The 15,812-nt window shown below is 41.7% G+C and overlaps 1 protein-coding gene across 1 annotated transcript in view; it reads right to left on the bottom strand.

Annotated features, from left to right (window-relative positions):
* ASB13 (ankyrin repeat and SOCS box containing 13) overlaps positions 1–15,812 on the bottom strand; it is a 519,678-nt gene that overhangs the window by 206,208 nt on the left and 297,658 nt on the right. Inside the window, exon 3 of the mRNA XM_044088825.1 lies at positions 10,429–10,579. Within this exon, the coding sequence (XP_043944760.1) occupies positions 10,429–10,579 (151 nt within the window). The remainder of the gene's footprint in view (positions 1–10,428; positions 10,580–15,812) is intronic.

The following is a 15,812-nucleotide window of genomic DNA, read 5'->3' as shown; positions in this document are numbered from 1 at the left end:
GAGCCTTAATAAGACCCTGGGAAAAGTCATTCCAATCAGACGGAGGGGTGGAAGGGACAGTGGAATGCCTTATCTTCTACCTCTTTGAACATGCTTCTACTGCAGTGGAGAAAAAGCAGATGTAGGCCTAATGCCTGGGACTTTTTTTAGGCAGGGAAGCAGGAACGGTTCCAGAATACTCTGAAATTACCAGCCATGGTTCCCCCAAGTCATCCAAACCGGACGTCTGCATTGCCTCGAATGTGCTCAGATCCCCACTTCTGATGGTTTCCAATCAAGTACCTGCCAAAGAAGTGGACCCTATCTCTGACCGCACTGTCAGGTTTTCATCAATCTCAAGGGATACGTCAGAGGAAGAAGACAGCCAAAGAGGATTCGGCATAGCTTTGCTGACCTTCTTCTTCACTGACAGCTCAGAAGAACTTGCGCAGCCCTCCATTGCATCCCTAGCCAAACATTTAAGTCACTGTTTTTTTCAAACAGAGATTTAAAGCCAACAACTGACTGTGTAAAGTCTTAGTTACAAAGGCCTGACAAGACAGAAAGTACAGTTTTGTACCTACCATAAATGTAGATGTTCGCGTGTTCACCCTGCTGCAGTCATCACACTTGGGTTATCCTGCCATCAGGTGGTCCCGCAGTCGGCCCGAATTCCAAAGTCTTGGTCTGGCGTCAGTTGCTGTCGCTTCTTCCCTGACGTAAGTGCGCCAGGGATATACAAGAGGCATCCAACGCCATTTTCTTCAGTTTTTCTTGCCCCAGATGTCAGGTGCCCTCAATAGGTAGACAAAATATATATATATATAGCTAGATAAAAATAAAACAATACCTTTAGGCACAAGAAAATACACCACAGAGGTTGTATAGGATAGAGTGGTATAGATAAGTTCAGCTAGTTCAGAGGGGATGGTGGGAGGGTAACCTGGACTGCAGCAGGGTGAACACTCGAACATCTACATTTATGGTAGGTACAAAATTGTACTATGTTCATCGTGTTACCCTGCTGCAGTCATCACACTTGGGTTGAATCCCAAAGCTAAGGAAGGGAGGTGGAGTTAAACAGGGTTAGAAGAAGCTAGTAGGCCCTGCAAAACTGCAGTGGCAAAACCAGCTCTAGTCTTAGAATATAGAGGTAAGTGATAGTGTTTGGTGAAGGTGTGCACTGAACTCCAAGTTGCAGCTTCCAGAATATCCTTGGTTGGCACTCCCCTGAGAAAGGCTGCTGATGTAGCTGTAGCCCTGGTGGAGTGGGACCTAATGTTAGCAGGTACCGGTTTCCCATGATGCGTGTAGCAGAAACATATGCAATGCCCTATCCATTTAGAAATAGTCTGTTTTGAGATAGCTTTTCCTTGTGATCCTGTAGCATAGGCTAAAAAAGCTGGTCAGTTTTTCTGAAAGCCTTAGTTTTATAGAAGTAGTAACGTAATTGCCTGTGAATGTCCAAAGAGTGCAGGAGTCTTTCTCCTTTGTTCTGGGGATTTGGGAAAAAGGTGGGCAAATGAATGGTTTGGTTTAGGGCCACACTGGTTACCACCTTTGGCATAAAGGAAGGGTTAGTTCATAGAGAGACTCTGTCTTGATGAAAAATGAGGAAAGGCTCCACTGCCATTAGTGCCTGTAGCTCTGAGACTCTTCTAGCTGAGGTTATTGCTAGTAGCAGGGCAGTTTTCCATGAAAGAAATTTTAAATCAGCTGAAAAAGCTGATTCAAAGGGAGGCAGTGTAAGCTTTTCCAGAACAAAGTTGAGATCCCAAGTAGGTGTTGGTGCTCTCCTTGGCGGTCTTATGTTCTTAGCCCCTCTAAGGTACTGTCTTAGGAGTGGATGTGAGAATAAAGGAGGATCCGTGTTGTAATGAGCTGAAATTGCTGAGGCGTGGATCTTAATAGATAAAAGGAAAGTCCTTTGTGCAACATCTCAGTTAAATATTGTAGAATCTGAGGAATGTTTGGATCAAGGGGATTTAGGCCTTTAGCCTGGTTCCAGGCGCAAAATCTTTTCCATTTGTCTGAATAGGTTTTCCTGGTGCTGGGCCTCCTGGCCTCCAGAATGACATCCATAACAGCTTTGGATAGAGGTGTTGGCTGGTTGTTTAGGTAATTTGCCATGCAGCCAGGTTTAAAGTCTTGAGCTAGCTGTGTAGAATCTGATTGTCTCGCTGGGTGAGCAGGTGAGGAATTTGTGTAATCGGTCTGAAGACACCTTCTGCAACCGAAGGTGTTTCCACTGCACCGCGGTCTACTTCTGCTCCGGTGTCGGAAGATGGCTGCGTCGGCCTAGTAGACTCCGCCTGAGAATCCACAGCTGTCTGGAGTTCCAGATCTGCAGTCGTCAGGGGCTGCGTAGGCGCCTCACTGAAAACCGGCGACAGGCCCAGCAGAGGCCTCGGAGTCTGGCTTGTTCCTAGGCTGCCTGTCCTTATCCTTGTGTTTTTTATGTATGCCGGTCATCGGCTGCTCTGACGGCATGATATAATTAAATTTCCTACCAAAGTAATGTCGTGCGAAGTCAAAACGGCGTTTGATAGTTCGTTTATTAAACCTAGCACAAAACCGACAACCTGTGACGTCGTGGTCTGGGCCTAGGCAAGGAATACAATAGGAATGGAAGTCCTTATGAGGTATTTGCTTCCCACAAGAAATGCAATTGTTAACTTTTTCTGATATCGGACTGAGGCAAGACAAGGTTCCCCAACGGGGTACTTAGCTTTATTGAAGACTTCGGACTGAAATTCGAATCGAAAATCTCAGGTGTCGGCCGACTGGCACTTGCGAACTGCTTCTGCTTCGGGCACCGCACAGCAAGAAAGACTGAAGAAAATGGGTCGGTAGCCTCTTATATACTCCTGGCACACTGACGTCAGGGAAGAAGCGACAGCAACCGACGCCGGACCAAGACTTTGGAATTCGGGCCAACTGCAGAACCGCCTGACGGCAGGATAACCCAAGTGTGATGACTGCAGCAGGGTAACACGATGAACATCAGGATCGATGGTCATGAGTAGACCCCTAAGCAAAACAAAGCTCATGACTATCCTTATGTGGAATTTGCCTTTGACACCTACACTGGCCCTTTCTCAATGAGCTTAACAACAACAAAAGGTAGTAGCAACAATTTAAATCCCCTATGGGGTACTTATCTGAAGCTGAAAAGTGAATCACAATATCCAACAGCAGACCGAACATACGAGTTATCCTTTTCAAATGGCTGCAAAAAAGGTCTGAGGACTGTACATGCGGACATCCCTTTTATGGCTGACCTTCTCTCTGCCTTTGTGTAACATACCACGTACAGGCAGGGGCACTAAGCTTTTGTATACAGGCTGGACATTGGGTCATGGAGCAGAATACAACCCATATGTAAAGAATACTGCTACATTAAAAATGACAACAAAACATTAACTGAAATGTTATCAGATTTGAACCTAAGCAGTACAGACTTTCCAATGAACTGGGATAATTGTAAACTGAAGAAAAGAGGTCACAATAAAAGCAAATGAGATAAGGAATAACAGCCATAGTAGGTATTTAGAGAGTTTTAAAAGTAAGGAATTTACAGAACTAAAAGAGAAGTGGAACACAATGATTGAATAGCAGTTGAAAGAAACTATGTCTAGGTAAGAGTATTTAGAAAACCTGAATAAATTATAGCAATGGATTTAAGAACTTCTTTTTTGATAACCCTACGGCAATTAAAGTGTTGGCTCAATGTCTGGGGCAACAAAATGCTGAAAGTATGAAAACCAAAATTGGGAATTATGATAATACAATAGAAATGAAGCCAGGAAAAATTATGAATTCAATGTGAATTATTGCAGTGCACTAGATAAAACAAGATGGAGACCAAAAGTAACACACAGGAAATATAACATACTTCATACAATTACAACTTCCTCGGTTAAAGCAGAGAGAGAAAAACAGGCATTTACATCAAAAGTAAAGCAAATTAAATAAGAATACAAGGAAATCCCTGTTAGTGATAGAATTACAATAGAAATGTTGAAAAAAGAAACAGGAGAAATAGAAGTCTGGCTTGTACTTTTAAAAACTTTTTTTTTGGGATGGGGATCTTTAACTTAAGAAGCAGTAGTGGTAGTTATACCAAAAAATAAGAAGATCCCCTTGATCCACGATCATACAGACCCATTTCACTTCTGAATTATGACTACAAAGTGTTCTGACCATTCTGGTAAAACGAATGGCAATAATATTGCCGAGAACAGTAGACCATGATCAGTATGGATTTACAGAAGGTAGGTAAACATATGACAATATTAACAGAAACCTTACGATTCAAAAGGATGCACAAGATGATAATATATTATTATTAATGGGTCTGGATGCCGAAAAAGCATTTGACAGAATAAATTAGAAATTTAAGAGATTTCCACCAATTTGAATAACATTAACATTTAATATCTATAAAGGAACTCATGGTAGGGTGAAGTGTAGCTATGAGCTGTCTAAAGAATTTAGCCATACAAAAGGCAATAGGCAGAGTTTTTATTTTCACCATTACTATTGGCTTTAAATTTAGAACCATTAGCCAGGGACATAAGACAGACATAAATGGATATAAATGGAGAAATACTAATGAGAATATAGCCCTTTTTGCAGACATAATATATGTTATCAATCCAGAATATGATATAAAATTATATTTGATAAACTGAAATATTTTACTAGTACATGTTGCAATAAAGCAAATTATAAAAAAGGCTATAGTAATGAACTAAGCTGTTAACACATGGCTGGGTACAGAGCACCCCGTTTTTTGTGTGGTCAAGACAGGACAAGATATTTGGTGATCTGGCTGAAATCAAATGCTGAGCAAGGAAATGTGAGAAAAAATACTCAAAAGATTCTAAGAGATTAGACTATGGAAACTCTTATTAATGGACAAGATAAAAGTAATAAAAATGTTTTCGTTCTCAATGGTTCTTTATGTAGTTCAGGTTTATACGTATCAAGTGAGAGACTAAATATGGAAGAATATGACATTGGTAATCTCCAGACTCTGGACCCTACCCAGTTTGGATTTGTAAAAGGCAGATCATGCTTCCTAAACCTGACTGACTTCTTTGAAGCAGTCACCAAAGCCATAGATGCAGGTAAAATGGTTCACACAGCTTATCTAGATCGTGCCAAGGCTTTCGACACCATCCCCCACTCTGGAATTATACATAAACTCACTAAACTAGGTATAAATCTCTATGTCACAAGATGGGCTGCCAACTGGTTCACGGACAGAACCCACACTGTGAAAGTAGCGGATTCCAAATCTGACATCAGACCAGTGACAAGTGGAGTACCACAGGGTTCAGTCCTCGGTCCTCTCCTGTTTGGTATCTACTTCTCTGAAGTGCAAGCCAACACAGAAGGTCTTTGGCTAACAAAGTTTGCAGATGACTGCAAACTAGGAGCCATAATCAAAACTCCTAACGATGTGGACAAACTACAAAAGGGACTCACTGAGACAGATACCTGGTGTCAAAGCCATGGCCTGAAGCTCAATGCCAAAAAGTGTATTGTCATCCCCTTTGGTAAAAACTCTGTACCCATGAACTACCACATAGCTGGTAGTCTACTTAATGCCGAAAATGTGATAAGAGACCTTGGGACACAGGTGGACAGTAGTCTCTCCTTTGATAATCACATTGCCACAGTGGTCAGGAAATCCTTCTACGTGGCTCATCTCATCACAAAAGGATTCTCATCCAGAAAAAAAGAGGTCATTGTTCCCCTCTACTCACCACTCATTAGACCCATTATAGAGTACAACGCCTCTTTTGGTATGTACCTCACAAGACATCTACAACAACTGGAAAGACCACAGAAATACCTCACAAACAGGATTACTGGCCTCAAACAGATGCCCTATGCAGACCGTCTCAAAAAACTACAGCTTTACTCCATCGCATATCGCCTACTCAGGGGCGATCTCTGCCTAACATACAAAGCTATGTCAAACCCAGAGCTGTTGGACATGCTCCACTTACAGAAATCCCAATTCCTCCGAGCTACATGCTCTAGGGACCTAAACCTTGTCACCACAATGAAGAGAACATGCTGGAGGGACAGATTCCTGTCCCAGAGACTTCCCATACTCAGGAACAGACTACCTATCTATGTTAAACAGAGCTCCTCATTAGCACTCTTCAAGAAAAATCTTGATGACTGGATGGGAAATGGGAAATTCACCCCGGGGATTACTTCTGTGGCTTGCTCGACAGGGGCACAGGAAAATAAATTTCTTGGGTGGCGAAAGCCAGGGTACATTTTTTGGCTAGGCTTGTATGGGCCCTAGGGCCGATAGCCTAGTACCTACCTATGAACCTATAAGAAAAAAAGAGTTCCTTTGGGATAACAAAAGGGAAAGAGTACAATGGAGAAACTAATACTGACAAAAGAACAAGGGGGCTTGGGACTCAGATTTGTTGGCATACTATAAGGCCACACAACTTTTTATATTTTTCAGCTTAACTGTGTTAAGTAAACTGGTTAACTGACCCTTTTCAGTTGTGACTCCAGTACAAATATACAACAGGAAAGTACAGTATAATAATAAATATCCCTCTGCAGATGGTTTGAACTTTATAAGATAAAAGCATGCACAAAATAAAACAAAATACACAAATACATGTCTGATCCTGACAGAAATTATAGTAACTATATATAAAAAAAGGGTAAATGTGTTACAGTATTTACCTGATTTTCTTTATTTAAAAGTGATACTGTTAGGATTAATAAATTCCAGACTTCAAGCTTTGATAAACTGCAAGCATTTAGCCAGTGTCTAACAGACTTCTTGAAGGATGCCAGAGTTTCAGTGTTTTTTTTTTTTTTAACTTCAACAAGTAGTAGGTTCTATGTGGCTGGTCTTATTCTACAGGGTTTTTTTTCCAATAATGGAAGTTTGAATCTAGGTCTGAATAGTGTCAGTGTGTTTTCTTGGCTGGTTTTAAGGGGGTAATTGTGTTCCCTTATTTATAAGTCTTTTTAGAGTAATTAATACATTTGATTCAGGGTACAGATTATATGACAAAATGGAAACAAATGATAGGTATATTGCACAAGAGATGAAACAAGATTATAAATGGGCATTTGGGCAGATCTAGGAAATAAATATAAAGAGCTTAACGTACAGCCATACAATTTAAACAAGTATTTAGGTTAAAGGAAGTTAGACCCTGGAAAAACAGAAAAACCTTAATAGGTTATACTATATATAGCTATAAGAAAGTCAAAGGAAATAATCTCATGAGCATTTGGAGAAGAGAGAACCAAGATTTTTGGGAGCAGATACTAAAAGGAGATGGGATAATAAAATGGGAAGAGCTACACAATCTTTGGGTTACTGAGTTCAGATCATATAATGCTAGAGCTCAGGGAAGGTATTGTGAGGCTAGAAAGTAATTCTGTTAAACCACCAATAGCAGATTTTAAAACTGGAGAATAGAATACAAATGGCAGACTGGAAAAGAGCAACACAGCACATAAGGCAATATTAGATTTGAGAAGGCAAATACAGTACAGACAGATAAATATAGCAAGGAGTGAATGATTATATAAGATGTTGCAGACACAGTGGAGAGAAACATGTCTTAATCCCAAGTATGCAACTAAATAAAAAATGGAATTTTTATATGGAAATATTTACCCAAACATTTATACACACCAGAAGACCTCAGAAAATGTTCCCTTAAAAAAGAGGCACATGTTGGAGATGTGATGATTTAGAAAGGGGTTCTTCAGAGCATATATTCTGAGAATGTACAGATTTTTTTCAGACAAGGTAAAATAAGATTCAAAAGAAGTGAAAGCTTTGCTATCTTTACTGATGATGGTTGCCAAGAAAGCTATAACTATAAAATGGAAAACTAAAGGCAAACCATCAGTAAGAGCGGTGAAAATGAATTCAGAGATTAAAAATATGAAACTGAGAACTACTAGAGATCCAATACATTACTTCATAGTAAGAGAATGGGCTGTATGGGATGCCGTTCATAGGTGTTGACTAGGCTAATGACCACAAGGGCCTTTTTAAGCCTAGCCATGCATCCCAAACCTCTGACAAGTTCTGATATCCTTGATAAGTGTAAGCACGAGCCAGGGAGATGAACCATTTACAGGTTACCTGTTTGCATCAGAGACACAGGTGCCAAACCAGGGATGAATTTACAGTTTCCCATCCAACTGTCTAAGTTGCACTTGAATTGGATTAGAGAGGAACTCTGCTTCACATGGATGGGGAAGCCTGTTCCATATACTGGGTAGTCTCTGGGATACATACCTCTCTCTCTCCAGAAGGTCCTATTTATATCACAGGCAAGTTTAAGTCTTTAGAACGGCTAATTCTGGTACTGTTTTGTGGATATACAAAAGGTCCATCAGAGTGGGGTCTGACAATGCCCTGTAGAATACAGGGATAGGGCCTTGAGGCAGTCTGCATAGGACATATTACTTACGCCTTGTATTCTTTTAGTGAGAAACCTCTGTGGAAGTTCCAGTTGTTGGATATGCCTGGTTAGGTACATACCAAAGGGGGCATTGTACTCAATGACAGGTCTGATGAATGCCGAATACAGTAGAACAATGACTTCCTTGGACTTAGATGCCATACCTTTGTTTATAAATTGCACAACACAGAATGATTTCCTCACCACTACTGATACATGATGATCAAAGGCTAGATTACCATCTATGTGTGTCCCTAAGTCTCTGACTACTGGATCAACTCTAAAGGGTGTGTTGTCAATTTGATAGTTACCAGGGTTGGATGACTTCCGAAAGGATACTATTATGCATTTCTTGGCATTTAGTTTTAGTCCATGACTCTGACACCAGTTATTTGTCTGTGTCAGCCCCTCCTGAAGAACATTTGTGTCAGTGGGAGATTCAATGACAGCTCCTAAATTGCAGTCATCTGCAAATTTAGTCAGCCAGAGACCACTGACATTGGCCTTGACTTCTGAGAAGTAAATGCCAAAAAGGAGCAGTCCAAGGACTGATCCTTGAGGGACTCTACTAGTGACTGGCCTCTTTGTAGAGGTGGACTCCCCAGTTCTAACTTCCTGGGTCCTGCAGGTGACATCTGGGTTTGTACCTAACCTCCTGAGTTTGTCAACAATGCCTGAGTGGGGTATTGTGTCAAATGCCCTGGCCAGGTCAAGGTAGGCAGTGTGAACGATTTTGCCCTCATCCATTGCTTTGGTGACCTTCTCAAAAAAGTCCACCTGGTTGAGTAGGCATGCTTCCTTTCGGAAGTCATCCAACCCTGGTAACTATCATGTACTGGAATTTTAGCTTGAAGGGGATGTGGACCAAAGTACATAAGATCTATGTCTGTTTAATAACAAAGTAGGCTCCAATACAAAAAAAAATCACTAGTCTGGTTGTTAAGACCTGTAGAAGAGTATTAATAAAACATGGTTACTAATTCCTGCTCAAAAGTTAGACTGTAAACAGTTTATCTATGTGTTTAACTTTTTTTTTGTTTAATGAGCAATGTTAAGTCAAATATGAGATTAAGGCTGAATATAATAGTTAACTGTGATACCTGGATGTACACGTTTGATACCAAATAATTTACAACTGGATGGAAGCACTAACTTGTCTAACAATAAACACATACGGTTGCATAGACAATCAGTACCAAAATAACAACTGCACCATGCAAGGGATTGCACAATATGGCATACTGAAAAAAAATAATAACATTAAAACATTGCTCCAAAAATGGCACTATGGGAGTAACAAAAAATGTAGCTAGCAGACAAAAAATTATGGATGAAAGGTGCAGGGCATGCCTAGTAAAGTGGAGGGGTCTGTTTTTCATTCCAAGTAAACACACACTAGATCCCCTAGAGTGACCATCAATTTACAGGCTCATTACTGAAGTCCATTATTTTATCCTTGAATTGGAAACATTCTTAAAGATAGAAGTATGCAACTCCATTCCAGGTCCTTACCTTCGTTGAAGACATTAGCAAAGAGCACAGCAATGTCTCTCTACATCTCCCCCAAGATCATTCACCTCCATGTGGGCAACTACAAGTTCATAATTGTATTTGAGTTGGTGTAGGGACCTAGGGGTCATAGTGAAATCCCTAATCCTAACAGAAAGGAAGCTAACTTCAATCTGTTATCAGTTTTTGTTTCAAAACTTTTTTTTGCTCTGCTATTCGATATTCCTTCTCAACCCAAAGTAAGTACTTCATACCAAGGCACAACACTCAGGCCAAGATTTAGTCCAAAGAACTGCAGCACAAACTAGGTTTCACATTTATACAATACCTCTCAATTTAGTCACCATCAATATTTATATGTATGCCAGCTCACCCTGCTTTTTTAAATGTTCTATGAAGCAAATATAGTGCTAGAATTTTCTGCATTACTTCACTGTCATTTAAATTATTAGTTACTCACCACTCATGCAAGCTTCATGTAGTGGAGATACAGCGAAAAGGGGAGGATTAGCCTTCGCCCCATGGGCTAGCAACAGCTTCACACACTCTACACTTCCAAAAGCACATGCAACACATAGTGGAGTGCTACCATCAATATTCCTTGCATCTACCTGCAAATAAAAGTTGAAAACATCTTTACTCATCAGTGATTAAACCTAAATATTTTAAAAAAAATTGATGGTACCATTTCATAAACTACGACTCTGTCACTGCAACATTTTCAGATTCCTTTTGCAATTGCTGTGTGGATATTCTGTAGTCAGCAAGTAAGATCACCTTTCCTTATGGAATGATGCAATGAGAGTGCAAGACTTTATAAGGAAAGGCTCGTTGCATTGTATGTTGAAAATGTTATTCTCCAAACACTTAAATACATCTGACTGAATTAATGGGTCTGTAAACATGTTCAATGACCACCTAAAAATAACTTCACACACAAATACAAACAAAACCATTCCAAAAAAAATGCATAATCATAATTTCCATAAATGTAACAACAAGAAATGCTGACTGGGCATTTGCGGATATTACTGCACATCCAAGCTTGTACTTCGATATATCCATGACCCAGAGTGTGAGTTAAGAGATAGTCAGCTGATTCATAAAGTTCCAGATTTGTTGAACCATAACATGTAGAAATCAAGTGGCCAGATTCATAAAAATATTGCAACATACACACTAGTATGTACAAGTCATGGTACCTTTTTGATATTCAGCAAGCACCCTTACACAGTGCTGTACTGTCTCCCCCAACATAAGCAAATGTGAAGAGCTGGCCCTGCAGCCATGCAGAATAATAATGAGGTATTCAGGCAGGCGAATCATATGCAAATTAGCCACATGCTCTCTCCTTGGAACTCCCTCCAGGAAGGCATCTATAAGGCCAAGTGATTCAAGAAAGTGCTGGGTCATGTAGATCAGTATGACCATCCCCAACACATTGCTGTACTGAATACAACCAAAAAGCAATGTTCAACCACTGAACAGGAATATGGTATGGGGAGGAACAACTAGGCATCAGGGCTTATATCTGAAGTACAATAACGGCACTGACATCGAAAAAAAAGTGGGTGTAGAGAACTACTAGACCTCTAGGAATAAAGTGAAATGCATTCCATTATATAAATCATAACTGTGATAGAGGGTGGGGGTGTAGGGAACCACCAGTCACCAAAGATTGTTGTTTAAATTGCCATACAAGCACCAACGTTACTACCAGACCAAAGTGGGGGACCACTAGCTCTACAATGGCACATAAAGCATGATGGTGATCAAGGGTGGGAGGCAGGAATCATAGGACACCAGTGATTACTGTTTAAAGTGCAGTACCATCACCAACATTACTATCGGAACGGGGTGGGGGGCTGGGGGATATAATCTACAGGACCCTTACTGGCATCAACATTACAACAGGGATGGACAGATAGACTACAGACCTGGAAATACTCCTTTAAGTGCCCTAAAGCACAGACAGCATGACTGGGATTGGCATGGTAAACCACCAGACCAGGGCTTATTCTCTAACATGCCATAATGACACAAACAGTAGTACAGGGATCGGGGGTGGTGGGAACCATTATACCACTAGGGCTCACAGTTTGAAGTGTCATAACAGCACTGACAATCTAAGGGGGAATCAGAGGGTGGGGGGGTACAATACACTACCAGGGCCTACAGTGGATACAAAAAGTGTACACAACCCTGTTAAAATGCCATGTTTTTGTGATATAAAAATGAGACCACAATAAATCATTTCAAAACTTTTCCCACCTTTAATGTAACCTATAACCTGTGCAATTCAATTGAAAAACAAATCTGTTAGGGGAAGAAATATAAAAAAATAAAAAACATACAATAAGCTGGTTGCACAAGTGTGCACACCCTTAAATTAATTGAAGCATCTTTTGCTTTAATTACAACATTCAGTCTTCTTGGGTAGGGGTCTATCCGCATGGCACATCTTGACTTGGCAATATTTGCCCACTCTTCTTGCAAAAGCACTCCAAATCTGTTAGATTGTGAGGCCATATCTTGTGCACAGCCCTCTTCAGGTCACCTCACAGATGTTCTATTGGATTTAGGTCTGGGCTCTAGCTGGGCCATTCCAAAACTTTAATTCTCTTCTGGTGAAGCCATTCTTTTGTTGATCTGGATGTATGCTTGGGGCCACTGTTGTGTTGAAAGTGAAATTCCTCTTCATCTTCAGCTTTCTAGCAGAACTCTGAAGGTTTTGGGCCAAAAGTGACTGGTATTTGGAACTGGTCATAATTCCCTCTGTAGACTGTATTTATATAGCATATCGTGGACAGAAGTAGGTCAAAAATTAAAAAAAAAAAAAAAGCTAGGTGCACAAGACCCAGGATAAAAAAATGCCCAATCCTGGTAGGCGCGCACTGGTCCCAGGACTAGAAAAAATGACAGTGCAGAATCCTAAAAATACAGAAACACTCCTACAATAGGGTCAGGCCAAGCACGGGGGGGGGGGTCCCCCTGTTGTAGAAGGAAGTAGCAGTCCACAGAAATCACAAAAACTGATAGGCCAAAGAAGAACCATAAAGATGAGAGTTTCTTTCTTATCCTCAATAGTCCACTCAAAGTATTGTTACTATTATGGAAAAAGCCCACACACAAGACATACAAAAAGATTGAGAGAAATTAGAGGAAAGAAAAATACTTCCACAGGAAAAACTGTCAGAAGCCTCAAAAATTTGGTGTTCATTAATACAACAGATTTGTGAAAATTATTATATAGACCAATAAATTTTGATCTGTTTGGAAAAAGAAGCATCTGAGGAAGTGTGAAAATATAAACAAAACCTAGAGATTTTTGAAAAGTATAACAAAGCCAAATTAATCAATATAAAGAAGGCAGCCCCAAAGACATTCAAAGAGAAATACTGGCCAAGGTATCCAGATTAGGAAAATTTCACAATAAAAAATATCACAAAGAGGGAATGTAGAAAAGAAGATTAGTTATGGAGTGCCTGTGAAGTGAAGGATCTGGTGTAGAAAGCCTAACACAGGCTACATGACAGCATAATGGAACAAGTCCCCAAAGTAAGGAAAAACAGGAAGAACTGGAGACATCTGAAGAAGAAATATGGACATGAGAAAAAAGAAGTTATGTCCCTACCATAACGTTCCATGTGGAGTGTTCATCTCGCCTTTGTTCTTACACATGGGTGTCGGAGCCGATCCTCGGCTCCGAGTCGGCCGCTTAGCAAAGCTTTGCATCCAGAAGAAGCTCGAGACCAACTATCTACCTCCCACAATTCCCTCTGCCTTTACCTCAGATCTAGTTTGCCGCTGCAACCGATCGCATCGTTCTACAACAGCTCAGACCAACTGGGAAAGATAAGATAACTTTTCTTGAATTTTTCTTCGAAATTTTTAGGATTTCTTGACTGTTATTTAGTGTGTGTGTGTAGGGTCTGGTCATTTCTCTTTTCTATTATATATTATAACTATATATATATATATATAGTTTAGGTTTACCTTAGGGCCTACCCCACTACTGCTAAATCTTGGATTTGATACCTGTAATATATTGCTACTTGATAACCTTTTTTGACAATGTTGTATTAGTGTACTTACTTTTTCTTTCAGAATGTCTGAGAAAGCTAAGTCAGGATTTAAGAGGTGTCAGTGTGGGCAGAAGATGTCTGTCACCGACAACCATAGCTCCTGTGTCTACTGTCTTGGCCCTCTCCACTTACAGGAAGACTGTTCTATCTGTCATTCCTTTAGTGGAAGGGTCATGACAGATAGGCGCAGGAAGCTTATGGACAGAGGTCTTTTGAAGCCTGCCTTCCAAGAAGCTCTTGACAAGTCAGACCAGGCTTCTGGATCCTCGAAGGAGTCGAAGACATCGGAGCCCAGGTCATCGGCTCCGAGTTCTTCGTTTAAGGTTAGTTCACCGGTTCCACAGACTTCGGGGCCGAGTGTCGAACTTCTGTCTGTCACCGAGCCTCGAGTCTTGGAACCGGTGACGGAGCTTCCACCTCCTGCTCTGTTGAGGTCGGCACCATCTTTGATTCCTTCGACTCGGTCTTCCAGGCCCCTCTCCAACACCGACGTAGATCGTGTGGAGCAGAAATTAATGGAGAACACGGCCCTGTCCAAACTCATTGCAGTCTCCTCTCAATTGGTGTCGAGACTCGAAGGCCTTCCTTTATCTCCATCTGATCCTCCTCCGAGGCCTACTCAGCCTTCGGAGACGGGAGACGTCGATCTGATGATAGTGGAGCCCTTGGTGCCGGAACCGTCCCTTTCTCGGTCGGCACCGTTGACCTCGACTCCGTCGGAACCATTACCGGACTCGCGGAGCCGACGATCTATCCTTGGTTCCGGGACCGAGAGTCGAACCGATGTTTCGGTGCCGACTCTCACCCTCGGCGCCTCGGCACGGATCACTTCAGCTCCGTCCTCGGAGTCGATGCCCTTGGTTTCTGCGTCGGAGATACCTCCGTGTTCTTCGGAACCGGGGGATTCCTCGGCTCGGGGTCCAGGGGCCTTCGACCTTATGAGGAAGGTATTGTCTTCTCAGACAACCACTTCAGCAGATGCAACTTCTCCCTCCCATAAAGGACCGTTGTCTTCTTCTGCACCTACAACTACAAAAAAGCGTCGAGCACCAGTGTCTCAGCCACTCCCAGAGGGAGCCCCTTCTTCCTCGGAGGCTTCATCGGATGCCCCCCCCCCCCCCCGATGACGTCCAGAGGAAAAGATTGTGCAAGAGGAGGCACTTGGATTCTCCACAAGAATCCTTAACATCAGATACTGACTTGGATGAGTCAGAGGGGTCCCCAAAATCACCTACAGAGGATGTCTCTTTTTCTGACATCTTGGAGATCCTGAAACAGAGAGGTGATTGGCAGGCCCTATCTCCTTCTGAGGATGAATCGGTTCTGCTGAAGGCATTTAGTGCTCGCCCTTTTTCCTCCTGGGTCACTCCCCCCTTCGACGAGTTAATGGAATTGATTGCTCGGAGGGCGTGGGAAACACCTGACACAGTGGAACCAGTTCCCAGGAAGCCTAACAAATATATAACTGCCCCTCAGGATAAGTCATATCTCACCAAGGGAGTTCCAGTGGACACTATGGTGGTGGCAGCTGCCACGAAAAAGGAGATGTCCGAATCTTCCTCGTCTGTCCATCCTCCTAACAGAGACTCTAAGACCATGGACAGATATGGGAAGCGCATTTTCAGTTCAGCGACTTTTTCCATGCGATCGCTGAACTACTTGACACACTTCACAAGATTACAGAGGGATCTAGTCAAAGAGTTGGGAGATACCCTCCAGGGTAGTACAGATGCTGCTGTCTCGGATAAGGTTACAGCAC

Source organism: Protopterus annectens, chromosome 11.part0, assembly GCF_019279795.1.
Source record: "Protopterus annectens isolate FY-2018-M chromosome 11.part0, PAN1.0, whole genome shotgun sequence".
NCBI classification, from domain to species: domain Eukaryota; kingdom Metazoa; phylum Chordata; order Ceratodontiformes; family Protopteridae; genus Protopterus; species Protopterus annectens.
Note: the sequence above shows the minus strand (reverse complement) of the source record. Positions and strands in the feature narration are given on the sequence as shown.